Source organism: Sebastes umbrosus, chromosome 18, assembly GCF_015220745.1.
Source record: "Sebastes umbrosus isolate fSebUmb1 chromosome 18, fSebUmb1.pri, whole genome shotgun sequence".
In the NCBI taxonomy this organism is placed as follows: Eukaryota; Metazoa; Chordata; class Actinopteri; order Perciformes; family Sebastidae; genus Sebastes; species Sebastes umbrosus.
The window spans coordinates 12717386-12745250 of record NC_051286.1 but is presented as its reverse complement, the minus strand read 5'-3'; the positions used below and the strand labels follow the sequence as shown (position 1 = coordinate 12745250).

The window sequence follows — 27865 nt, the reverse complement described above, 5'->3', positions numbered from 1 at the left end:
CGGGGCTGACCTACATTTAAAACAGGAAACAACACATGTACAAACACGCACACACAACAGAGGAGATTTACTGACAGATTGTCAGTAAACACCAAACTGCGTCCAACAGAACCTCGACTGTCTCCAGTTCCGCAACACAAAGAATCCCCCCAAGGTCTCGACTCGCTCAGAGGCGACGGGGAGGTTTAGAGGCCTCCTCTCCAAGGATCACAGCTGACAAATCCACTGCTAACAAGAGCTCACGCTGCAAAGGGTTTTCTGGTAGATGTGCGACTCTCTGCTAGGAAACGGACCTGACCTAAATATTCCATAAGACAATTTCCTTGTCTCTACAGCAGCCAATTTTGGCTTTGTTGAGGACATAATTACAAATGTCCATGACAGAACTTGCAACATATTGCATATATCTCATTGCGACTGCCAATTCCTGAAAGCGAGGTAAGCGATGGGCCAAGATTCACAGAGGTAACACCCATAGTATCAAGATGCACATGACATGGTGGAATGTATGTGCAAAGGCGGATATATTGTAGTTTGGCCAATGAATGAAGAGCAGAGAGAGAAGAAGGGGAGATAAAGGGAGAGGAAGGCAAGATAAAAGTTGAGTGAAGGTGGTTTATGCAATGGCATATAAAACTGTCCAAGATTAAAAAACATTTAAAAGGGAAATCTAGAGGCAGATTGTCATCAAGCCGCCGTTTAAATCTGAATAAACACACAACATCCATGCACACGACGACGACGGCTGTCCTCCTTCACAACCTCCTCGGCTGAAAATCAAATTTTTAAGGTGAGAGTGGTCGAGGTGAGAGTGTTATAGAGAGGTAGAGTAAAAGAGGAGAGGTCAGGGGTCGGGGTGTCAGGGGGTAATGGGGCGTGGGGGGGGGGGGGTGTACTTACGTTGCAGTTTGAGGACTGGTTTAGATTGGACGCAGATCCTTCAGTCCACTCTGCAGTGTCAGAACTGCTGGACTGTCTGCTGCGCTCATACTCCTTCAGCTACGTGGAGAAGAAGAGTTTAGAGAGGCAGAGGAACATGGGTGGGGTGGGGGGCACCCACTCTCACCACGGCATGCTACATCTCTCCGTACTCTAACAGACAGTTGTGCATTCACAGGGCATGTATACAGACAGAACAGAAAGACTCAACCAGTGATGTACGGGAAAATAAAAGGTGAACTAAAAGCATTAATCTATATTAAAATATCTATATACTCCTGTGAATACTCCTTTTTTTATGTGTGTGGGATGATATTTTTTTTTGTCATGAAGATTCATGCCTGCCTTTCTGAGCAGACATCAATCTTACACCATAAATAAAACTGATTGAATTTTATTAAGGTTATAGTGCACTACATTCCTGGACACATACTATCTATCATTATACTGACAATAATAAAAACCAATACGATGGTTTTGATCAGCGGCACACACTAAATAAAGACACCCAAGCACAACAAGAAGTCAAATCAAGTATCCACAAAAGGCTGATCATTGATTGGCTTTACTGAGTGTCAAATCAAAGTTCTGGTAACGATCTGCCTTGTGGAGAGCTGCTGGACTGTCATGCTACCCATGAGCAAGGCATTACAGGAGGGGGGAGGGGTGGGGGGAGGAAGGAAGGAGGGAAGATAAAGAAAGAGGAAGAAGAAGAAGAAGTCAGAAATTGATTCAAAAAGAAATGTAAGGGAATTTTAAAGGAAAGCCAAGTAATTATCCACCATGTCCACCTAGAGAGAAACACCACAATGCACCAGAGCATCCCAACCACCAGATGGAGCTGTTGAGTTACTAAGAACCGTCAACCTCGCCATTATGAACTGAACAACACACACACACTCCAAGAGCTCACACCCAAAAAATCCCCAGACTCCTGAACATCTGGATAAACACCAACAGTTTGGAGTTTGTGTGTGTGTAAAGAGGACAATGCTGGGTTAAGATGCGGGGGCCTCGTACGTGTTAGTAAGAGTGAGTCGTTTTAGTAAGCGGGAATACGGAGCAGAAGGGAGGGGAGGCTGGAAACGAATCCCGGGGGAGGTGAGGGGATCTGGGGGGGTTGAAGGGAGACTACAGACCGGCACTACTAAGGGAAGGAGTCGAGTGAGGGTGGCGAGAAAAGGTGCAACATGAGGCAGGAAGTCAGCGGAGCTTCCTACCCGAGCTAGAGCTTCTTCGACGGTGATCATCTTCTCTTTCACCATCATCATCAGCTGGATTCGCTCTTCGTCGCTCATGGTGATCTCACTGGCCACATAGCCGATGTCTTCTCCTGAAGGGTGTAACGGCAAGAGAGGTCAAATACGGAGCAACATTTATTCAGTGAAGTAGAAAAATAAAGCCACACAAACCTTTGGATGTCTGTCGCATGACTGGTTTGTGCTGAGATTTGCGGAAGTTCTGCCAAAAAGATTTGTTCTTCTTCTTATTGTCCCATTTACCTGAAGGGGAAGGCAGGTTCAATATTCAGGGTGTAAATATTTGCATTGGTATATAGACCATGGATGTAAGAAGATATCGATACGCTTGAATATCACAATATTATGTTTGTTTGGTGATACTGTATCGATTCTCAAAAACACAATACATTTTTAATTAATAGTTTTATATATAGAGTATGTTTCACTGTATTTTACTTGTTTTTTTTACTTAATTTGTTTACCTAAAGAGTCCTGCAAGCCCTTTTATTTTATTTTTTTAATGATAATTCCTTTGCTCAGATTGCACAAAAAGTACTGTTATGATGTTGGATGTTAAAGGGGCTGTGTGACTGTTCTGACTGCATAATTTTTTTTACTTTTTTTACTCAGATTTTATGTATATGGTGGTGTGTTCAGACAGCTTTCCTAAAATTTGATTTAAAAAATAGCAATGTATCGCCTTGCTTACAGTATCACAATATATCGAATCGTAACCACTGTATCACGATACGGACCGTATCGCCAGATTCTTTCCAATACACAGCCCTAATATAGACTCTATTCCTTGCAACAGTTAAGTATGACCCTTACACAAATATGTCTGTCTGGTTATTCCTATCTTTCAATCTCACTCCAAGGATCAATACATTTTAAGCTAATCCTTAAAAGGGAAACATATTAGGGCAGCAATAGACAAACGTGAAAATGCATCTCAATTTACCTCCAGATCCATCTTCAGAGCTGGATTTGGTCAGGGGCATTCTGGGAGGAAAAAGAGTAAAGACAAAAAGAATCAACATTAGAAAAATACATCTTCTTTCTTCTTACTCCCACGCCCTATCATAAAGTCTCCAGTCTCTGTCGACCACAGTACATCAAAAACACCGTAACTGTGTTTGCAAGTGTTCGTTTTTGGCACTGAGGGCTCTGCAGTTCTGTCTGTCCGCCACTTGGGGTCAGTGGTGGTACTTATGTGACAGCAAAAGCAGCCAGGCTCCTGAGGCTTGAGAGGGAGAAGGTGGAGGAGAGGATGTAGACAATGACACCCCTGTCGCGAAAAAACAAGAGGGTCAGATGAAGACGGCGGTACTACAAAGTGTTTAAGGAGCAGTGAAGAACGGAGGAAGGTCAACAAGATGGAGAAAAAGACAGGGTGAGAGCATGTGAAAGGGAAGAGGGGAAAGTATGGAAGAGAGAGAGGGATAGGGGAGGAGGAGGAGGAGGAGGAGGAGAAACCACAGGGCAGACTCAGCCTGTTTGTGTTTCCACTTCCCTCCACAGGAGAGACAGTCACGAGGAAGACAGAGGGAAGAAGAGAGGGCATAAGAGATGGAAAATAACTGAGTAAAAAAAAAAAAAACTTCTGATATGTCCCTAAACGTTCCTAAATAACCAGTACTAACAGGGAAAACATAACTCAATGTGTGTCACATGGACTGCACTCCAATCAAAAAGTCATGTATGAGCAGCCTCACCCAACGTTCTATCTAGCAAGTCCAGCAGCATGTGAGGCCGCGGCTGACTCTCCCTTGTTCTGGAGGACACCAGAAACCACATCAACGGCAATCTATTTCTGTATCCATTATATAAAAAAGGTGGGTGGTGAGCTTCGGCGGTTCATGTTCAAAGTAGCTGCTGGAAACTTCACAGAAGGAGAGACTTTGTTTTCAGATTGAGCTAAGTGGGCTGAGTACGAGGGAGTGAAGCTTCAGGGCGGATTATGTCGGTGGATAACGCCCTACAGGTGTGTTTATGTGTGTGTGTGATGGTGTGATGGCGGCGGCGGCTGCACACTGTAAGCTTTTCCGTTCTTTCAATTAAAAGGGAATAAATCATAAGGGGGAAAAAGGAGCGATAAGACATATTTGTCTAGTTGAGATCCTCAGAGACCTATTAAGTAAATCTCTCCACTAAAGGCAGAACTGGCTCACTCTTTTTTACTCCCTCTTACTTTCACACATCCACACACACCCGGTTCACACGGGCAGCTGCTGAGCCGTGCAGAGAGAGACAGGTGGCTGTGCCAGTGAAGCAATGTGAGAGTGTGTGACAGGATCAAAACAAGACGAACAGGTCACTTCCACTCTCCAGTGGCTGCATCTGTCTGTGTGTGTGTGTGTGTGTGTGTGTGTGTGTGTGTGTTCATATGTTTGTTGAGACATGGCAGCCCCTCTCTTGGTGCAATGGGAAATCTTCACGTGGCTTAAAGCCCCGGCTGCCATGGCAACATAATGAGATGCTAATTGAATGGAGGCCTGTATGGTTTGCCCCTCTGTTCACCCACCCCCCCCTCTCAGATAGGCTAGGGCCAAAGCTAATGCTAATAGAACTCACTCAATAGAGGCTTTTCTGTGGCAGCGATGCACCCCCCATCCTCTCCCTCCCTCCTCCCTCCCTCCTCCACGCTCTATAAATTAACCTCACACATGCACGCACTCACACACACTCGCATCCGCGCGCTCACGAGCCTGACGTCTCTCAGAGGAAGGTGTCAGTCCGGCATTGTGTGGCTAGGCAACTTAATTGGTTTAACCTTAAATCTTTGGCATGCCTTTCTATTTCAATTTATGCTCTTTACATTGAGTAGGGCACATTTAACTGCTTTTGATCTCATTAGCATAAGAAGCCAACTTTCTTTCTTTCTTTCGGCATACTATTAAGTACAGTATCTTAACTTTGGCTGAACCTATGTAGGATAGGTGAAAGTTTATTTTAATGATACCTCTGCATTGTGTCACAATAACATGAGCTAATGCTATTGGAGCTATGGGTGAATTGCAAGCTTGATGTCCATGTTATAGTACGAGGCTCCACTTATATGTCGGATATACTCAATGTATTGCGGCTTGTTCTACATGGGATGTAGTAAATGACTATTTTGCGAACATCGAGTACAAATATTAAGACTTGCTTTAGCGTTTCCCTTCTCTCACGGCTGTCTCCCACTCTCCTGGGCGAGTGTGTGTGCGGCGTATGAGCATGGATGTGCGTACGGGGTGTATGTTTTTGTATCTGAAGGAAAGCAGGAAACTTGGAAAGAGCCTGGAGAGAGCGAAAGAAGTGAAGCGCGAAGCGAGTTTATACGTGTCGAGGTCGGAAAAAGGTGATGGAAGATGCCAGCCTCCGCTTCAAAAAAGACGATCAAACTATCCCCCACATTGTTTTGCAGTCGGTGTTTATACTAGGCGTTACGGTAAGAGCCTGTAAGAACTGGCTTCGTAATAAAATCCAGCAAAAACTGATTTCAGAATAAAAGTGATCCTCCGGTGAATGTGATAGGAAGTCAGTCAGTCAATAATAAATAAATAAAACATAATAGATAAATATTAAATAATAAATACAATTAGTGATAATTTAATAAACTACCACCTGGAAACTGTATTTCAGAGAAAATTTGAATTCCAATGGTGTGAATTATTAGTAAAACTTAATAAGAAATACATTTCTAAAGACCGATCTGACTTCAATATGATTTTACACCACCTCAAAGTGTTCAGATTAGTATATATATATATATATATAGACTAAAAATATCAAGATCTTATTTAGAAGCCATATCGCCCAGCCTTAGCTGTACTGTAGGTGTGTTAAAAACAACACTTCTGCACGTAAAAAATAAGAGATCAACATCAGGATGATTGAATAAGTGATGCTGCGTAGGGAGCCGTCATACGATGCAGTATGAATCACAGGTTTAGCATCCTGTTTGACAGAGCTGCTGTCCAGGAGAGATGATAAAGCAGCACAGAACCAGATTTGGACACACAGCTGTGTGCATAAATCACAACATTGCACACGTGTTCTGTGTGTTTGAGGACTACGGGGGTGGCCACCTGGAGCGAGGTGATCTCCGGTGTTCTGGTGGAGACAATGAAAGGCAGCGACCCCGTGCGACAGTCGCAGTGTCCACAGGAAGAGCAGAGGGATGACCTCTTCGGGGGTCACGGAAGAGGTCAGGGGGTCACATGGAAGGGGTAGACGGAAGATCATATGGAAGGGAAATTAAATAAATCATACACACAATTGAAAAACTGCACGGTTTTGTGCTTGTGCATGTATTTCCCTGCCTCCTGTGCTCCACTCTCAGAGGCAAATAACAGTTCCATGAGGGCTGCGACACTCAGCCACAAGTGGTAAATACGCTGACAAGGTACTTTAGTTTTCCAACATGGTACTGTTGTTCTTCACATGGCACAGCTTACATTTCCATCTGATTATTAGTTGCATAAGCTGGGCTTCCAACTGCCTCGAACTGTGCGTTCTTACAACCCCCGTTAGAGCCAATAATCAACATGCACACGTATGCTTTCATCAAGATCCATTTACCTCTGCTGTTAACTTCTCTGATAAGCTCGCTGCAACAATACCCACCAATCAATCACCTTTCAAAAACAGGAAGCTTGAACCCCTCCAGCCTTCTGAGTGCACTCTATCGCCGCCACTTGCATACCAGGCATCATGGGAGCTGTGCCCACCTCCTGCCAACAAAGTGACAAGGAGACGCACAGACAGAAGGGGTGACGCAGCCCAAGAGATGAAGTCTGGGTAATCTCCTCTGGGTGCTATTGTCCTGCAGCGAGGTGATGATGGGGGTATCCGTGTCCGCCCGTGTGAGCGCGCCTCTTGTGAGGCGGCGAGGAATGTGTCGCGAGGAATGGAGGGGGCTTGTCTATCACCCTGCCTGCCGCATGATAAATCACTCTACCTGAAACCCATTCACCACAGTGGAGAGTGGACAATAGGCAATGTAATAGAGAACAGAGAGGAGAGGGGCTGGCAGAGAAAGGTTTCTGAGGCTTTGGATGGGGGACATTTTGTCCTCCAGCATAAAAACGAGATTAATTAGATCCAAAAAAGTTCTAACTTTCACACCAGAAATGTAGTCTGGGCCTTTGTAGGAAGATAAATAAATGGAAGAAAGAGTGGAAATGACAGGAGGTGAAGAGACAGGTGAATGTGGAGCAGTTTCATTAGAGATGAACTGAAGACTCAAGGTGAGACAGGGTCTGAATGTTTATGAGAGAGGTAGCCTGTGAGGCACGGAGGACAGAAAGAAACCAGGCTGACAGGAAGAAGTTAGGGGCTCTTTGTGGGTCTCGCTCGAACAGCAGGGAGACGTCATTCCAAAAATTTGGCATCTGGTTCCCATCATCCTCAGCATTTGTCTGTGCAACGTATACAGCCATGGGAGAAGAGATCATGTCTGTGGTATGCGCTTCCTCTGCCGCACGTGGTCGTCACGTGAACATGACAATTCCACTGGGGGGTCAGGCAGGGGTGATGGACACGAACAAACACCCAAAAAATGGAGATAAAGGAGACAGTTTCTGATTCACACTAAGATTTATTTAACCTTTGGCCTTGGCAAACATGTTGTCGGGGTTTGACTGGGGCTCCCAATTCCTGCACTAATCTATCCCTCCACTCATCTCTGCCAGAGCTCGTTCGGAGCGCGTGCCCGTCCAGAACGATTGGGACGATTGCTTGACCCCCAAAAAGTGCTACTTGCAGCGTTGTCGAGAACCGCGATATGGCTGCTTGTACCCGCAGAGTGTGAAGTTGGGTGGATGAACGGTTCTCCAGATATGTGAAGGGCAGTCATACATACACAGAGATTCCTTCCTTTATAGTTAGATGATGCTTCTACAGCTCCACCTATTGGCCAAATGCCACCAAATGTGTCACTTAGACATCATATCTATACATAGCTATAGCAAAACTGTATGGAACATAAACAATCCCAAAAAAATTCCGGCTTTGTCCAGAAATGTTCTGTACCAAATTTGGTTATGATTGCTGAAAATTTGTAGGAGTAGCAAAAAAGAAGCAGAATTGGACAAAATTCAAAATGTTGGAAAATCAGTGTAGATGGAAATGAGCGTGTTTTGTTTTGTGTTAAGTTTGAGAGTTACGGTTCAAAAGTTACAGGCCAAAACTAGGGATGTGCCGATACCGGATCAGCTATCTGGCCGGTGCTGACTCAAGTAGATGGATCGGATATCGGTAACGTAAGGTATGTTTATATACTATACTATATACTGGAATTTTAATTCCCTTTTAAGTTTGAACCAATTTGTTGCTGCATTAAAAACATTTACACTTGAATTGTAATTTTAATTTTGAAGATTTTTTTACCAAGTTGTTGGTGTACAATTTATTATTTTAATAATAAAGAACAGTTCACTAAATTTGTATCTATGTATTTATTTGTTACATTTTGTTTTACAAAGTTAGAAAAGTAATGTTTGAGTCAAGCTTGATGTTTCCTTATACATAAAAGTATGATCCCAGTCACTTCCACACTGTGAGGCATACAGCTTATTACTTAAACACTGGTATCGGATCGGTACTCGGTATCGACCGACAGCCCAGTTATCGCGATCAGTATCGGGACTGAAAAAGTCAGATCGGTGCATCCCTAGCCAAAACGTAAAGTTCATTGTTGTTAGTCTGTATCGAAAATCTCCATTAGTCATCTTGTTGCGAGGAGACATTTGAATATTTTCTTGACCTTAAGTCTCGTTTAACAGACGTCAAACAAACCCAGGGCCTTTCATTTAATTCTGTTTGACAGCGGGGCATTTAGAGAGCCATTTTGCTTTAAATGTGTATAACAGTGTATAGCAGTGATCTCATGGTGGGCTATGGTGGAGAAATGTCATAGACACAATATACAGCAGCGTGCAGAAATGAACACACACACACTTTGTGTTACAGGAACCAGTGAAAAGGAACCCCACCCATGCCTGGTTCCATCCTGCTCTTTCATTCGTACTCCTTTGCTGTAATCATTTGGCCATCGCCCCTCTCTGTCTCCCCCCCAACCCTCTCCCCTGCTGGACACAAAGGCAGGAAGGAAGCACAAGAACAGAGAATGGCTGCTAGACTGAGCAGGTCAGCCGAAGGAAGCAGTCAGTGGTTTTCCTTTAACCACAGCTGGGATGTGACCAGAGGACCGACTATGGGTCGTATGTGTGATGTCTATCAATACGGAGGGTCGATTTCATTAATCCTCACTTAAAAATCTTCATGTTAATTAGGTGGTTTTATCTAATAGTGATATATTTCATCATTATAAGCATTTCAATGTTTAGGATCACACACTCATCCATGAAGAGTTTACCACCTGAGGAGCTGACCTCCTATGCAAGGTCAGAGACCTTTCGCACAAGCCGTCACATAAGAGATCTATCAATCACATGAGCCGCATATGGAGGTGATGCGTGCATTTCCACTCGGCTCTCCATCTTTAGCTGCGGACATGCAGAAAGGCCAAGTGTGATCCATGATTATGTGTGCAGGCATGTACGGTCTGATGCGATCCAGACGCAGGCTTCGTTGCACATTGTTTTGACATGCAACAGACACACATTTCAATCCAAGCGTGTTTCATGGTTCCACGCCGGCTCCGGTCACATGTTACAGTGATTAACGTAGAGGGGGGGGGGAGAAAAAAAAAACTTACTTTCTGTCTGTTTCTGGAGTGGACACCTCACTGCTGAAGCCTAATGATTCCTGAGGAGAGAGAAGGAGACAGGCGTCAGATTGGCGCTATGATATGTGTAGGGCTTTTATTGTGACAGGTAAGAAGGGAAGGAGTGGAGCTGACTTGCTCTACCTTTGTCAAGGTTGAAAAGAATAATAAAGTTTGCCGTCTTGGTTCGGACTACAAAGCCTCTGTGTTGTTGTTTCATAAATACAGGCGCAACTAAACCGGTTCCGCAAAACGTGAATGGTTGATGCCTTTATTCATGGTGCAAAAGCTCAGAAAATCAACCTCGTTCTGGAAAGAATTGCAGCGTTTTTTCACCGCGTAATATTTACGACAAAAAGAACAGCCTTTAAGCTTATGTTTTGCGCACATAGTGCCTCTGCTTACCTGGATCTCAGTGCGGAGCTGCAGGGATGTGCTGCTTGTATCCTGTTTCTCCTGAAAAAAAAAAGCAAAAGGGAGAAGAAAAGAGGTCAAATGCCAGTGTCAAGGATCAATCCCTTAATAACATATGAACTGTGAGCACAGAATAAAGATTAGAAAGGAAAAACACAAGATCTGTATATGGAGGAGAAAGGTCAGTTGACTACAGAAACAGTGGATGGCGTGTTGAACAACGCCCTCATGTGGGAAAGACGTTCTTTGGTTCAGGTTCATGTAGACACACCTGCATGTCAGTGAAAACAAACACTAGCACGTGTGTGCACACCAGCGACCCAGCCAGTCATAGACGGCTCAACATGTCAAGTCTCGCTTCAGATAAACCTGCAATACACGTTCTGATTGTTATTGAATACCATTGGGCGGTGGTGGAGCTGAGTGAAGTGTTGGCTTCCCCAGCAGGACAAGAGATCACAAAAGCACCAACGTTACTGACTACATGAATTCCATAGTGTGATTACAATGACGTTAGGGTGCACCTCCCTCTACACAAAACAACACCTGCTGGGTTGCCTCAAATTTTTGGAATATTCCAAGTTGGACTGAATGAAATGGCAGCACACAAGGTCAAACTGGTTTATGCAGTATATTGAAAACAGATATCCAGACGTTGGCCATGGATTTACGGGACAAACTATAAAAAGAATGTCCCGTACACAAGCAGTGGAAAACAGCACCATTTTTAACCTCTCTTTTCTTACACAATGTTGCTGAGCTTCTCCAGCCCGCGATGTCTGTGAGGGCTGTTTTCACTATTACACATCGCCGATGCTTGCATAATATCTAAAGCAGGTGTCCTCCTCATGGCATATCCAGATACAGATGTGCCTCAACACCAAACGCTTCTCCAGACAGACACACGGTTTGCGCAATCACAACAGGCCTGCAGCTTCGATTTCAACCTGCTGCATGTGATTATTTAAAGCCCGTGAACAGCCTTGAGGGATCGGTCGAGTGCATACTTTCTCGGTCGTGTGTTTCTTGTGTGCTTTTAAACTCTCGTGGAGGAGCTTACCCAACTCCCTGTGCTCACACTCGCCCTGTGCTAACACGGTCTTACTGTACTGTGGAATATTAAGCATCGCAGAAACAGATGGGGTCAGCACTTTGCCTAAGGGTAGTGAACAGATTTTCAAAATGTTTTCCAGGGATTGCCCCTCTAGCCTTGAGGTTACCATCATGTCAACATTGTTAATTTCTAGTGGTCATTTTTCTTGCTCGGTGCACAATGATAAATATGCGGCTTTGCTCTCCATGTGCCTTTAATCCCTCTGGCATGAGCTATGAGAGTAACCAACGATAACCAAGCCCCTATTCATTGCTTCAGTTATGCTTAATTACCATAAGGAGGCAAAATGAAAGCACATAAATTGAAAAGTATTTGTGGAAATAGTGATGCATACATGGGGCAGGCTTGAGAATATTATGTAGACTAAGAATAAAGTCTTATTTAGAGTATGTAGACGGCATGGGAATGAGCTTACAGAGGTGATTTAGTAAAAGTTATATTAAGGATAGCTCTTTGTGATGACCTCTTTGCTTTCAAATAATTTATTTTGGGCCATTTTTGAGGAAATGTCAACGTCATGGTATTGCTGCATCCATCAGGTCCCAATGAGAAGAAGAAACATAACCTAAGACAAGTTCCTGTTTCTACTTTCCATTTCTATTTTTGTACAAATCTTGTTCCTCTGTGGGAAAATTGCTAAACTTGAAAATTTACAAAAAACTCCCTCTGGTAATCCCCTAACAGCTAGTTCACACTACACGACTTTAGCCCTGATTTTCAGCTCCCTGACAGTTTCTGAAGATCCGATTGTCATGTGTGAACTGCCGAGAGGTTCGCCGCACTCGCCGATGCCTCGAAGACACACTCCAGATATCTAGGATGCTAAATATTTGGACCTGTCGGGGACTCCGGCCACGAGCTACAGCCAATGAGAGCGCAAGACACGGGTTGAGGGGAAACCTGGGGTACTGTATGTGTTGCATTTGCAGCACGGAGCAAAGTTGTTGTTGCACCTCGAGGAATAAACAGTAAAATAGACATGTGGAAACAGGCTATACTGTTTTTGTGACAAAACGTCTCGGTTTGGAGACCTCATCAAGGATTCCTCCTGGTGAAAGATCTTGTAGTGTGTGACCCCCTGTCAGTCATGTAGTTGTGTAGTGTGAACAGTACAGCCATCTGACAACTTTGAAAGTCTTGTAGTGTGAACTTAGCTTAAGTGTTATTACTATCAGACGAGAACATGTCTCTCAAAGGCATGTCTTTTCTGTCAAGGCTGAAGACTACTGGAATGCATGGCAATGCTTTCTGTCATATCAGCTTACGGTCAAAGTTTTAGTGCATTTCCTCATCTTGTACAGAAAGGACAGAGTTTAAATGCTGGTGTTCCGGCTCGACAGCCAAAGTAACAAGTTATCTTACTAGAGCATCACCATGCTTGGATAAAGGAGTTGACATCAGCCAAGTAGGTTGAGAATTGCCAGCTCCCTAAAATCATTAAATGGCAATTGCCGTCGCCGCTGCCACAAAGAAAAGACAAATTGAATCTGGAGTTTCCCGAATGGAGAGCAGGAATAGGAAATGAGTTGTTTCGGAGAAATACGCATCATTCTCTATCTCCACACCCAGATATTAGATTGTAGGATAAGAGTCACAGGAAGCCGAAGCCAGATCACTTCCTTCACTTGGTCCGTCATGCTTCCTAATCACAGTGACCTGCAGTTTAACCGTCTTTCCCTGGGCTTAGGACACACACCCTCAGCCTCTAAGTGTGAGTCAGAGAGTGGCTAATAATTAAAAGGACTTGGAAGTGACATAACCTCCTTTAAGAGCTCTTTAAGAGCCTGTAGCCTGCAGGTCATATGGAGCAGGAGACTGCTGAAGCCTCAAAATGAGCCTGAACCCTACACTTATCCCCAACTGTTATCAACTGAAGGCAGACAGTCAAGATGTTAGTGAGACAGTCTGGCTGGCTTTATCTGACTACAAGTCCTCCTAGCCTATTTGCCTTGTTTGTCTGTTACAGTGCTCAAGCAGACAGAGGCACGGGTCCGGACGTTTCTTTGGAAAGTAAATCCAGTAATGTCGGAAAAAGCTAGGAAACTATTTGTCCTTCCCGGGGAGCATGGTGAGTCCCATAAGTCAGAGAGCAGGTAGCTGTCTAAGGTCATAAAAACCTCATCTACCAGACCTACAGTGCAGAGGTACAGGGGTTGGTCTCATTGCATTGCCAGGCTGCACACAGGGAAAATCCTTTTTCTTGCAGTGGGAGAGCTTATGTGAGACAAAGAAACAACACATGCATCACTTAAACAAGCACAGCGTTGGCAGTCGGCTCTGTTTAAACAACTGCATGGTGCAGAATTATTCAGAAAAAAGCCACATAAAGATGGAACAAGGTGGTTGCTCACGGGCACGCACACAGTCACGGATTCTTTCACAAAAAGGCAGCAGATCCTATCACATCCTCTTTGATGGTTTCTCCGGACTGCAGTGGCAGAAAAGATATGCCAGTCTCGCCAACGGATAACTACAGGCACCGTGTCGACTGGTTGTAAGATTACACTGTCAGCTTGCTGCCTGGTAAACAGACCACACATGAAATACACAGCCAGGCTCAAACCCTGACATAGCCACAGACATAAACCTAGACAGATAGCCAAACCGAGGAGCACCTACACACTTCTCAACTCGCCTCCACCTCCACAGACAGAGCTCCTAAGAGACAGACATACAAAGCAGCTCTCTGTTCCTGCTCGGCTTCCCTTTACGCCCCGTCTGTGCGTGCCATCTCTGACATGGAAGGAGGGGGCGAGAAGGGCGAAAAGATGAGGAGAAGATCCGTGAAAAACAAACAAAAACCTACATCCCGTTCGCCTTTAAGTGCAGATCTGTGACATGAATTCTGTCACAGCGCACGAGACGTGGAGAGAAGATTTGTGTAAAATCTTCCCAAGGTTCAATTTCGGGTTTCTCTCAGACTTTTGCATCGTTAATGTAGAAGCAAAAGTGAACGGTGGAGCGTAACTGACACAGATTCTCAAAGAGAATATCAAATTCGTGCAGTTTTTGAGGGGGTATCTAATCTGTATGTGAGACTTAGATCTCACAACACACTCCCAGAGGGGGCACGCTATCCTTTACTTGAACTTACCAGCATCACTCGAGATACTGCCCTACTTACCCCGAATTGACACGTATGCGTGTGATCGTGCGTGTGTTTTTTCCCTCCAGATGGCCATAGGGTTGTTTGTGCACAATTCGCTGTGTGTGTGTGTGTGTGTGTATGTGCAAGCACGATGGGAACGCAAGACCCTGATTGCTAAAGGATGACTGAAATTGAGTTAAAATTAAAGAGAGCGAAAGCAGTATGAGGAAGAGCTGCGGCTAATGAGGATCACTATGTCAGCAGACGGGGGATGATAATGTAGCATCTGAAACAACTCAACCCCACCACACAAACACACACACGCATACACACACACGCATGCAAACAGGCATCAAAAGCTCCTGTAAAGCGACTGTTTCCAAGCACCACGTTGCTTTCCATCATTAACCCAGAAACTCCAGCTAAACTCTGCTTTGCTACAGCAGCAGAAGCACACTCTGTTAATGAGAGGGAGAGGGTAGAAATACAGATCAGCGTTAAATAGAAGCAGTTCGGTTCCAAACACGACTGCAAAGCCCACCGAAAGGCACGACGAGCTCCCACAGCGGAGTTACTGCCAACCTCAGAGGCAAAAAGTAGCGGATATGCGGCAAAAACTAGAGAGACCAGGTGGCTTAGTGGAGGTACGCCAACTGGCACGGTTGGGGAAGTCTGGGTGGGCGAGTATGAAGGTTGCTAGGTAGGACTGTGCATGTGGAGACACGGGGACCAACTGGAAAGCCTGGTGCAAGACCAAAATGACGTTAGTGGTGGGACCAGTATGGCGCGATGCAAACCTGCAGAACCGGCTCATTTGGGAGATCTAACAGGAAGATCTGCACACACAAACACACACACACGCACAAAAGCAGGAAATACACTTTCTCAGTGGGCAGTATAAACCAGAGTCTGCCATGCCACTTCTGAGTTGATGCATGGACTAATTTATAAGGGTGGGAAAAAAACAATTCACCTATGTACATTTTTTTTTTTATGTTTCTGAAATAGATTTTTTTTTAATGCCAGAATCAATATATTTGCTTCATTTGAGTCTATATGGAGGTAGAAGGAAGTTAATGCTTTTATTGTTGTAGTCAGAGTAATGTGACGTCATTTCTATCTTGTATCTGTCAACCAAAACAAACCGTAGACAAAATACATATATGGAAATCAAATTGATTGGATTATATTCACCAGAAGTATAAAACATAACATGCCCCTTATAAATTAAAAAGAAAATACCACTAATTTAGGAGGGAAATGTCTTCATTCTTTGATTTTTCGGGTTGCTGGAAAACTTCAGGACATCTCTAACTACATCTGAAAATCAAACATTTTTATTGTATTAATTTAGATATTTTCCAAAGTAAAAGTCCCTAGAAGTGTATGATTCATCTTTTCCCCATGGTCTAGTGTTGAAAAAGTTAACAAAAATTGCAATAAATCGTAATATTGACTCACGAATACATGTAGAATCGCAATACTTAAAAATTGTAATACATACAGAATCGGCACCCAAGTATGGTAATAGTATTGCATCGGGAGACAGGTGTATCGTCCCAGCCATACTAACTTATGAGACACACACTCAGCAACTCCTATATGTGCTTCCTTTCCAGAAGACTTTTGAGTGTATGAATGTGTATGTATGTGTATGTGCATACTTGCAGCAGAGGCCTGCGTGCTTCTACGGTGCGGCGCATTCCTAAGCCATGAGGATCATCATTGTTTTGGTATTTCAAGACAAATACCAGAGTTATTACAAATTCCAGTGACAGAGTCACGATCCCAATGTTGAAATCACATCATCAATAAATTACAAATATACCACATGCTTTCCCTGAGGGTTATGGCAATAATGGAGCTACGCCAACATCACTGGAAAGTAATCTTACAGCAACAAAGGCCGCTGTTGAGTTGCTGCGCTTCTAGGGCAAAAACCTGAAGCTAGAAAGGACAAATAATCAGCAGGATTCACGACAGTTTGTCTTTCTTCCACGCTGTAGTTTTAACCCGGCTGAACTGACCCACTTTGTGTGAATTCGACTTCACACAGGCCTCATGGCAAAACAAAACAGAAGACTGTACTTGAGTCCTGACCCCCGACTGTCAAGCTGCTCAGCTAGAAAACCATTACGGAGCATTCCTGAGGCAAGCAGATCAATCTGACACCAGCTGAGGCGCTTTTGTGTCAAAAGTGTTTCAATTATGAAGTCAACAGTGAGACCAACGACTGGAGGAGTTTTGGCCAAAGTATCAAAGGATTTAATCTTCAAGGCCTGCTTGTTTATCCACCACTTTATAATTACCCTCAAGGACATTACCACAGATACCGTTGCAATGTGTCATTATGGTTTACAGCATGTAGAAATGTGTTAAAATGTTTGCCCCGCAACCACAAATTCCAACGTGATCCATCGTGATTTATATTTGATGTACATCATCACGGTGGTTTGAGAGACATGCTCAAATCTAGTTTGATGTTTCCCTCCGACGGCTATACACGATATTCCACCCGAGCGACCAGTCTCCGCACGCCTATGAGATTTCTCATCACCATGTTTTGGCATGTTTTCACCTTCAGTAGCAACTACAGTGTTGCAAAAGAAAGTAAATACAGGCCTGATTAAAAAAAAAGCTTTGTCTTCATAGATTTATTATTAATCAAATTTGAACACTTCTCTTTCTGAACTTTGTGAAAGTGAAGCACTGACCCGCATTTCCTGATTTTTAAGATAGCGTTTTTGACTGACGTGAACCACAGGCAGCGAAAAAAGGAAACAGTGCTTCAGGGTGAAACGAAAAAGGCAATATTTATACCCCCGAAACCCATCTGTAAAAGACAAGTAGCTCATCTTAAACTAAAATAGGTGGAAGAGAAGATTATACAATTAACTGTACTATATAAGCAGACCAGAACATAGGACTGCTTAAAGGATTGATCTGAAATGTATAGCGCTCTGCAGTGGATGTTGATAGGGTGAATTGTAGGAGTGGGAATCACCAGAGGCCAGACGATATAATATTACCACGATACTTATGTCACGATACAATCTTACTGCAATTGAAACATTTTGCGATATGCCGAGTATTGTGAAAGGATGTATTGCAATTTATTACCTTTTTTCAAATGCAAATTATGCAGTTTGTCAACATCAGTTTTATCTAATAAGATGCAGTTTTCACTGGACACCGGAGGACACAGAGGCACATGATTTTTTTCCAGGTTACCTGTTTCATGCACTACTGTCAGGATATAGCGACCGTTTTATAAAAATAACTTTTTTTAAGTCATATTTGCTCCATTCTCGCCTACTTCAGCTTCAGGACAGAGCCTGTACAGCCTCTGAAAGACAGATTGGTGGCCGGATTGTTAAGATGTTAATAGTTTATATCATAAAAGATCGATACTTGACGTCCATATATCTATACAATATTGCCACGCAAAATATCGTGACACTATGCTGTAATGAATTTTTCCCCCGCCTCTAGTAAATTGCATGTTTGTATATCAAATATTGCAGATACAATAAATGCAAAACAATATAAAAACAGCAGTAAATGCTCTAAAAGTCATTTTACTTTCACCCTCTGGCCTGACCTTTCTGTTCAAACAACACATTTTGTTAAAGTTGCTGAACTCTTTGCTCCCTTTCAATCCTTCCTATCACTTCCACTAACAAGCCTTGTGCATCACCAAATCAGCATGCCAACAGTGAGGGCCATCCAAACTGTCTTTGTCTATAGGAGCGCTGGGAAACTGTGCATGCTAGCTCTAATCCATAGGTCACATTCCCAAAGGGGGATGTTTATTCAACCCCTTGTGTCCCCGCTACAAATAAAACTAACATGAAGATGCAGAGGAACGACCTAACAGAAACCAGACAGGAAGTGGGCACATTGATAGTCATCTCTGAGAGAGCCTCCATCATCAGCTCCTAATAGTGTTTCACCACAACAGACAGCCAACACTTTGTTAATTGGGAGGCCCCCTTAAGAGCTGGCAGACACGTTGTGCAAGTGAAAACAAACAGAAATGTTAAGTTCCACACATTTTTTTGTAATAATGTTAGTGTTGCAAGAACATTTCTCAAGAATGGAGCCAAAACAGAAACCAAAAGGTTCCCATTAAAAAAAGATTAGTGCATTTTTTTGGCCTACGAGTCAAAATTGAGACGGTTTTTGGAGAACAGAAACAGTCAATAAGACTGCTTCTTCTTTCTCTTTGGTGGCACCATGCAGACCACAGTTTAACTACAGACGCTGGGGCTTTCTTGTTGGGATTTTTTAAAGCAAATTGCCAAATCGTGTTGTCAGCAGACAAAGTATGTCGACTTTTAAATCAGACTGTCACCATACGTTATCCTCCGACTCCTCTCTTATGACACCATGCTTGCCCTCATCCAAAACCTCCTTTATCTTGACTTCTGCCTCCTCTTGTAGTCTGAGTGTGAAGACCAGGAGAGGTCAAAGCTAGGGTCACCTTTGCCCCACAATTTGGAGCGACTTGTCGCAAACAGTTACTTTGAAAGTGACGTGAGATGATTAGAGGCACCCGCCAAAAATAGAAAAACACTGACCTATAAATTTGGAGTAGAAAAAAAAAACAAAGACAATGAGTGGAGAGGGAGTGGGTCTTGTGGAGACGTGATTGCGTCACCCACCATCCTGTACCCTTTACAAGTGACAGGTCTTTCCCTAAAGGGCAAGTCCCTCAGGAGTGCAACTTTCTAAATGTCTCCCCATTAACGTGGCTCCTGGACATTGTGACCTTCTCTAACCATCTGCTATTGGTCCAAAGGGAGGCGGCTGCGCGACGTTGGCTTACAGCCACAGATCGCTACTCTGGGTGTCCATTCCGCAGCCCTTATTCTCACTTCATCTTGGTGTCTCATGCTCTGTCTGTCTTCCTCCCACGTCTCCTCTTGTGTATTACTTTCACAATGTATTTCACTTTTTTATGCCAGTTTTACAGATACTGCTCCAGTGGAAAAATATTGCCTAAGAGGAGGAATTTTGTCTCAACCTACTCTTAACCTCGGTGTAGAAACGGCTGCTCTAGACTTGAATATTCCCCAAACCTAATTTTAGATAAGGACTGCACTGAAAGTTCAATCCATATAGCGTAGGTTGATACTGCGCGTTTGAAAGCTCTCAATAAGGTGTTGTCTGACCTATATTCCTTCCTTCATGTTTTTTTTCTCTCCCCGTCTCCTATATTTCGCTGCCAAACTTTGCAGAGTGGCGGGACAGCTGCAGGCGCTCTCATTCTCCACTCCTTCTCTTCATTCCCCTCTTCCTCCTCCCTTCGTCTTCCTCTGCTCACATCCTTATCCTCCTCCTGTCCTGGGCTTCAGGCTCGGGGCCCAGTCAGCTCTTTTTCCTTTCTTCTCAACACCCGGCCTGCAAAAATCTGCCCTGATTGCTTCCTCTGTTTTATCTCCTCAGGATGAAACCTTCTTAAACAATAAAACAGCCAGAGGTTAATCTATATTAATGTAAACTCAAACGCCCCCACACAGAGAGAACGCTTAACCTACAATCAAACCTGAAATGCATCAACGAAATCCAGAGCTATGATTTTTTTTTTTATGCTTTTCAATCGCTCTCATGAAAGCTGTGAGAACAGGATGTCTGCCGGCAGTCATTAAAAAGAAGAGCACAGTAAATCAGCCATCCATCTGAGCCGTACCTGTCAGCCCAACCAAAGCCACATGGCTGCCTCCGAGCAGAAGAGGCCTCCTACTGAACTGGAAAACCAGTAATGACAGACAAAAATATATGAGCACAGACAATTTGGACGGGGGCTAAAATAAGAAAAGCTGAGGTAACGCGATATCAGCGTGAGCTAAATCTGAGGAGGGAGAACTGGATCATTATTGTCAGGCAGTATTATTATATGTGTGACACCAAACTGCCTCATTTTATTCAAGTTGGACATTTTTCTTTCACGTAGATCTGTGCTGTAGAGAGCTTAAGTCAGAAAAGTGGCTACTTTTTGTATTTAATTGTTTTAAAAATGAACACAAATGGCATTTTCTAAAGGTTCAAACCAATTAAATTCACCATGAATAAGTCATAGAGCAATTATGAAGTTAGCATAGCACTCAAAAGTCACTCTTGTGTTTGTGGACCTACTGGGTAGAGCTAGGCCCTCTGTAGCAGCACCAGCAGCAGCATTCCTTCACACATTGGTGTGCAGCTTGGCAACCAAAGGGGTGCCCCACTACCCTACATCCTTGTGAAAAGGACCCCCTAAACCCCCCCATGGACCCCCAGAACACCACTGCTTTCACATCCAGAAAAGGCGTACTGCCTTTAAGGAAAGTCTTAAACCTTAGCACACATTCAAGTTAGTTCCGCTGCCGTTGTTTCTTGCCAGGTCGTTGGCTGAGACTGTGGAAATTACACTGTGTAAAGCTATGAGACGACTCTAAAAAAAGGGGGATTTTTTTAGGGTCATTATTAAAGGATTTGCAAGAAAAATTATCATTTGTCCGAAGCAATTTGGAAACTGAGTGGAGAGCGTGAAATGTTGTGGCTGACAGCTGTTTTTGCTCAAACCATGTTGCTATGCAAGTTTTCTTTTACATGTGTGGGTGCGTGAGTCTGTATTTACCATGTCAAGCTCTTGGGAGACTCGTCTTTTGCGTAGCTCCTCCATGCGGTCATTGACGTCACTGAAGCAGGTGTTGTAGTACTCAGAGTACTCCTGGGCAAGGTCATCTATGTTGCCCAGAGAACCATCCTGGAAAAGAGGAAGAGAGGGTTGGTTTAGCCAGGGAACCATGACATTCCCGAGATAGGGAAGCTGATAATCTACTTCTACAGGGAAAACAATGTCTTTGCAATTTGGTATTCTGTGAATCACTGAAGAACTTCACATGTAAACAAAAGAAAAACTAACAATAAATGCATCACTTCACAACGTCCCACCAGTGCTTCAGGAGAGGAAAAAGCCTGACCAAGTCAGTACACTGTGTGACGAGCACATCCCTCCATCCTCTCCGTTTACAGCGCAGCGCAGCTTTACAAAACCACTAACTCACATACACTTACAATTAGTGGCGTATAAAGGGTACCTAGAGGCATGCATTTGGGTAAAAGTGGCATGGCTTGAGCGTGGCACTGGGATACAAACATAATCACTCACCAACGCACATGTACGGAGGTATGTGTTGTTCCCAAACTACTCACATACACTCCATACAAACCTAAAAATACCCCTCAATAAAAGGTCTGTGTATTTTCGGCAGCTGATTCTTATCAAGTCCCATTCAGTGTCTTTGGTTCGATCCTGGGTGTTGTCTTTATCGAGACTCATATCAAGGATGCCCTTTACCTCCTCAGACGTTCACCCAACTCCAAACCAAACACACTCTTCCGGTTCGCCGCAGTTTAGATCAACACAGTTCCTGTCTTTGTGTTGGAAGACGTGTGTTTAGGATTGAGGGAGGAAGCTGCACTCCTAACAGAATACGCTTTGGATGTAATGTTCCAAGTTACTTTTGGAAACAGTGTTCTGAATCACGATCGTGAAGTTAGATGGGGTCAGTCCGCGTATCAGGTTTGGAATATAGACTTATAGTCTTGCTCCATCTGCCAGAATCAATCTGAAAACTTGATTTATTCCTTTAATTAAACCCATAAGAAGAGCCACCTCTTTTGTACAATGTGGCAGAGAAGGCCGACACTCATCTCTTGCTTTGGTTAAAATGTGGGCCACTCTGGCAGCGATGGCAAACTGTTGAATATTCATCAGTGTTGATCTAATCTGTGCCAGGCAGACAGCTAGCATTGAGTCACTGTGCAGGGTCCGAACAGTCTCTCTCAGTCTCTGTCTTTCTCAACCGGACTCCCTATCTGGGTGCCAGGCCACAGATGAATGGATCACTGTGAGTGTGAACGCCACAAACACACACATTCACATGGGCATAAGGCCCCTGTGAACACACATTAGCATGCACGCACATGCATGCAGGAGATTTGGAAAACATTGGACCAAAACAAACCCGAGGCAGACCGATCGTAAACAACACAGCTCGGTGGATTAAGTTATGAAATGAGGGCATTACTTACTGACAATATCACTAACAAAACATATGTTCTGTCTCAAAGTCCAGTTTGGCTGGCTGTGATCTATCCTCCCACTCTCACTACTTGAGAAATTCGGTTTCTGGCCGAACATATGGTCCGAGATGACTGAGATTCCCGGTGGGAGCATTCCCTGAGCAGACACATGCTTTCCCCTCCATTCCTCACACTTGCCTGAAAGCACGCTCTCATTACAGAACTCCGAGATGTTTTAATCACCATGCCATGATTGTACTGATCTATTCGCCTATTCGAATGTAAACGTTGGCTGTGGACAGGTAAAGCTGCACGTGCTTTGCTGTTCTCAGATTGATGTGCATCCATGTGTGTGCATGAATAACTGGGATTCCTCCAATTCTCCAGTGGCATGAGCTCATCATGGGGGGTCCAACACAGCTGACCCTCACACCCCACCACCACCACCCAGTGTAAAGTGATACCGCATATATGCTCAGTTATGTATATCCACGGTGAGGCAGCACGTGAAGACAAGTGTAGAAAGTGACAATGCCTTGGGGAGAATTGCAGAGGCTGACTTAAGAAAGGAACTATTTTCTCAGGCTGTTAGATCGACTGTGTGTGTCAGCAGATGAGCTTAGTCCACATTTTTAGGAGAGAATCTGTCAACGTGGGAGTGTAGGTGGAGGAGCATGGAGGGATCTGACAGTGGTCCACACATCCAGTTTGGAAATGCGGGCAGGGAGGGTGGGAGAGGAGGCTGGACAAGGGATGATTTGTGGGATACTGACTAGAGCAGCTGTGGGGTGAGAGGAGGATAAAACATCTGGAGTCTGGGTGGGAAGAAAAAAAAATCGGCATCTATAAGAGAGATTCTAAGGATGAGTATTAAATCCTCCAACTGGAAAGCATATGGGTGTCTGTGTGTTAACCCTTCAAACAAACCTCCACTCTAAAAATATCATTTTGAAAAATGAATTAACCACATTAATAAACACATCGAGTTTCATGGAGGTATGTTTGAAATGGAGGCTAATACTAGTTCAAGCTGATGTAACTGCTCCTCCACCCTGGATGTGGATGTGAGGGAGGACAACTCCCAGTTTTCATTGGAACAATAGTCATACAAAAAAAAAAAAACAACACCCAAGCAAAAATGTGTTTGAGTTTGTGTGTATTTATACAGTAAAGAGTGCCCAGGTTGTCACGTGCTGTTCGAGCCTGCAGCTCTGTGGAGATGGCTACTCCCAATTGTGCAGCTGAAATCTGTCAGACAAAAACTGTGTTGCATGTCACTTCTGTTCCAAGACTTTGCGCAACTCAACATTGAGGGAAGACACTTGTGAGAAGTATAACTGAAGTGTAACTGGGAGTTAGTGGCTGCCATGTTGTTCGACCATCATAACACAAACTACTGCTATTGCACCACAGTGGATAAATATTTCAGCAATGTGTGATACGGCTGCTACTGAACCATAACCAAGTGATTTACACAATATTCAAGATTGCATTGGAGGAGATGATAAGCATTCATGCCAGAATTCCAAGATATGAATATGGTTCATCCCCCATCTTTAATGGAAATGAATCAAATATCCTCAGCTTTAGTATTGGAATATATGGTTAGTGTATGTGCTCACAAAAAGTGGCATGGTTGCACAGATGAGAATGCAAACAGCATGGAGACCCAGTAGCCTCTCTGCTGGCTTAATCAATTAGCCACGGCATTCCTGGCATTCTGACCACCACAGAAGTTTGTTTTCATCAGACTTTCAGTAAGTCAGTAAAGCAGCATCGGCTTAATAAAAGAGGCAATGCTGTGTACTTCCTATGTTACCACGCTATATCTAGAGTTATAGTTCCCAAAGATTCTACCATTCTGGGCCCTGTATTATAGCACTGTCAGAAACGGACATCATTTTCACTAGTCTATGATGCAACGACATGACACACCACTTTTTTACGATTCACAAAATAAATACTTAGGTACAAGCTGTTCTTTCTATTATTCTAGGGCATACACATTATAAAGAATGAGCAGTCCCCAGTCTGAAGTGACAATTTCCTCACGACAGAGAGCATCTGAATGGCGCTCCACTAAAGCAATCTCTTACAAAGTTATTAAAAAATTCCACAACCAGCATGCTAGGCACTGATGACTAAGGAATCACTGCCAAGGCATACAGCTAATCTGGCAATCAAGTTACACTCAATTGAGGTTTCCCCACGTCATGTTAGATGTCTCTCAAAGAAAGGGCTTGTATATTATAACCATAAAAGACATGCCTGGGCTTAACACGTTTGTTCTGGTCAATCCGTTGGGCTCACATTCCTGAATGGGTTGAGTGGTAGTGTATGTGGTATTATAACCATTGTTACAGGCCTGGTGACTACCCGTTCTCTGGGGGGAAAGAACAAAGACAACAGTTTACAATAGAGCCGCAAATCTGATGTAACGCTTGAACGTCAGTGGCGTGATCACTTTCCCCTCGCTGCGCAACCTCAGGACAGGTACGGCAGGTTTAAATAGCCACCGACTGTCTTGCATTGTGCTGCATTGTGCTAATGTTTCATCAAGAAGTGAACCAAAAGGGTTATCCGCATTCACCCTGAGTCATGGATACACCAGCTTAAACCCAACCCGTGCGAGAGATCGCCTGTACAACAGTCCCCACACAAGTCACCATAAAAGCAATAGCAGGTAATCCATCCTTTACTCCACCCAGCCCTCTATCCATCCAGTTCCTCCAACAGGTAAGATCTGATCATCCCCATTTTATTTCCTGGACTAGTACAGTAGTGTCACTGTACTGCCAACCAATAAGGGCTGGGCAATCTATAGATACAATATCTATATAATGATGCGAGACTAGATATTGTCTTTTTGGATCTTGTAATATGGCACAAGTGTTGGTTTTAAAGGCTGCATTACAGTAAAGTGATGTAATTTTCTGAACTTACCAGACTGTTCTAGCGGTTATATTATTTGCCTTTACCCACTTAGTCATCATATCCACATTACTGATGATTATTTATCAAAAATAAAATTTTGTAAATACTACCAAAGCAAGTATCAATGGTTAACCCTAATATCGAAGGTATTTGATAAAAATATTTGATTTTCTCTATATCGTCTTACAACCGATCATAGAACTCAAACCAGAAGGAGAAAGAGAAATAAAGCCTGATAAGAGAAATGTGGAAAAGATAAGTAAAGACATGTGGATGAAAAGAAAATGCTGCTCATGTGCAATGTTGCATCATCCAAAAATACAGCAGTTCTGAAAAACGATGGGACGTACTGTAGTGGAGAATTCCACAAAACCAGTTCAAGTGTGACTAAGATGTAGTGTTGGCCTGTATGGGAGCCAAGGGGGGATGACTGTCGAGGAAGGTGAGGCCAGAGGGCACAGCCCACCCCCTTTAGAGAGGGCTTCCTGAGGATATCCGTGGCTTGAGCAGAACAGTGCTCTGCCATCCCAACAGAGGAAACCTGCCAGATCTCTGTGTGACCTCAATAATGAGACACGTCAGGGAGGAGGGGGTGAGCTGAGTTGGATTGGGCAACAATAGACAAAATTAGGCTATGATAGACTGTGTTAGAACATTATTGGCAAAGACATAAAGTGGCCTAGCTAACCGCGGTTTGGCAAGAAAAAGAACTGGAGCATATGTTGCCACTCCGTATGAAGTACTACGTGGGAGGAGGAACATAGAGATCACCTCATCTTACCATATGTTTCCCAGACACAATCAATATTCACGTCTCGAGAGCGGCATCCGATCCTTAGGTCTAGAGATGAAGCGCCGTCTAGTACATAAGCAGTGTCTTCCAAATGGACAAACTCCCACCCACGCTGTGTGAAACACCACAAAACTCTCTTCAAACAGAGGAGGGTTCCCTGCAGGCAAGTACAATATTTCCACAAGGCTCAAGATGACCTTTCAAGCAAAGATGGGATTTCTTCCAGAGGAGCAAAAGAGCGAATAATGGATGACTGTCAGCTGTCCAGGTTTGTGATCAAATCGACTAGACTAGGAAGGAGCACAATTAGAAGTTTGTCCCGACAGAGTGAAGGCATGTTTGAAAATGTCTCTCCTCCACATTGTGTTAAGAAATACAGCAGTCTTTCCAGATAACACTGAACCCCACAGAGTCGTAGAACATTTGCCAAAAGAAGGTGCAATAGTGAGGAACAGGAATGGATTATTACGGATTAGAGATCTTAAAGTCTGTACAGATGCGGATACAGAGTTTTCTGTTTCCAGTCAGGCCATTTTAATGTCCATTTAACATTCAATAAAGAAAGTTCAGGAAAAACCCCTCATGTCTCCAGAAGTGGGGTTGGACAAGAAGCAAAATCCCCATTCAAACATCTGTAAATCCGACCACTTAGAACCGCCATAGCTCCTGCGCCGTTCCGTCATAAACTGCCTTTGACTCTTAATTAGCTCAAGTGCTATTTACTCGGCTTCAACCACAATTAAATGACTGGCTTACTTCGGTATTCTTATTGAAACACATTCCACAACAGGGTACTGATTAACCCTAACGACAAGCCCCCCTCGGAAAAATACTGCAGACCAAAAGCGCTCTTTGATTTACATGATGAAAACTTATGTTGAAATGTAGATGGCATTACGTGGAGGAGCTGTGTAATGTGTATCTGCTCCGTCAATAGTAGTTCTCGAGTTTGACATGTGTGCTGAAAGCTACAGTAAACAGTTAAAGACAGGAGTCGCATGTTCACCAGATCTTTATCAGGGTGGATGTCTATCTGCACAGGCATGTCCTCACGTGTGGGGAGCCGAGACCAAACATATTAGCAACAGTGAGTTAAAGTTGGGTCAACACGCTTGGGGCAAGCCCAACTTTTAAAGGGCATTCACATATATAGGCTCGCAACCAAGCAAAACAAAAGCTATTGAAAGTCATAGGGCAATAGTTATATATAGCAGATCCATTTTTGCTTTGAGGTGGATGGTGTTCATTGTGCTCAGGATATTCATCTCATAGGCCTGAGCACATTGTTATAGGAATAAAGCTCATTATATAAAAAGGGACATTTAAGAGACTTCTGTTTTTGTGAGTTTTTATTGTGACTATTATTTTTTTACGCCAATAATTAGATGAATCAATCTAAGATAGTGAAAATATAATATTGTATACTTGAAAGAAAAAATGCCAATGTTTTATTGGAACCCATTTACATAACTTACAAGCTGCCATCAACTCAAGCAGAAGCAACCAACAGAAGAGCACGCATTATCACGGTTGTCGACCAGTTAGTTCTAGTATGACA

The 27865-nt window shown here is 43.6% G+C and overlaps 1 protein-coding gene and 1 long non-coding RNA gene across 7 annotated transcripts in view; one reads left to right on the top strand and one right to left on the bottom strand.

The window, feature by feature from the left end:
- Nucleotides 1-27865, bottom strand: part of sash1a (SAM and SH3 domain containing 1a) — a 187723-nt gene that overhangs the window by 27043 nt on the left and 132815 nt on the right. For 5 of the 6 annotated variants that reach the window (XM_037750709.1, XM_037750710.1, XM_037750715.1 and 2 more), the window contains exons 2-8: nt 21130-21258; nt 10300-10350; nt 9886-9935; nt 3142-3182; nt 2352-2441; nt 2160-2272; nt 901-999 (exon numbers count right to left, since the gene is read on the bottom strand). In XM_037750709.1, the coding sequence (XP_037606637.1) occupies nt 901-999; nt 2160-2272; nt 2352-2441; nt 3142-3182; nt 9886-9935; nt 10300-10350; nt 21130-21258 (573 nt within the window). The remainder of the gene's footprint in view (nt 1-900; nt 1000-2159; nt 2273-2351; nt 2442-3141; nt 3183-9885; nt 9936-10299; nt 10351-21129; nt 21259-27865) is intronic. The other variant, XM_037750712.1, reaches the window with a different exon arrangement.
- LOC119476980 overlaps nt 11190-27865 on the top strand; it is a 25804-nt gene continuing 9128 nt past the window's right edge. Inside the window, exons 1-3 of the long non-coding RNA XR_005204143.1 lie at nt 11190-12327; nt 26097-26106; nt 27302-27307. This is a non-coding gene — a long non-coding RNA (uncharacterized LOC119476980). The remainder of the gene's footprint in view (nt 12328-26096; nt 26107-27301; nt 27308-27865) is intronic.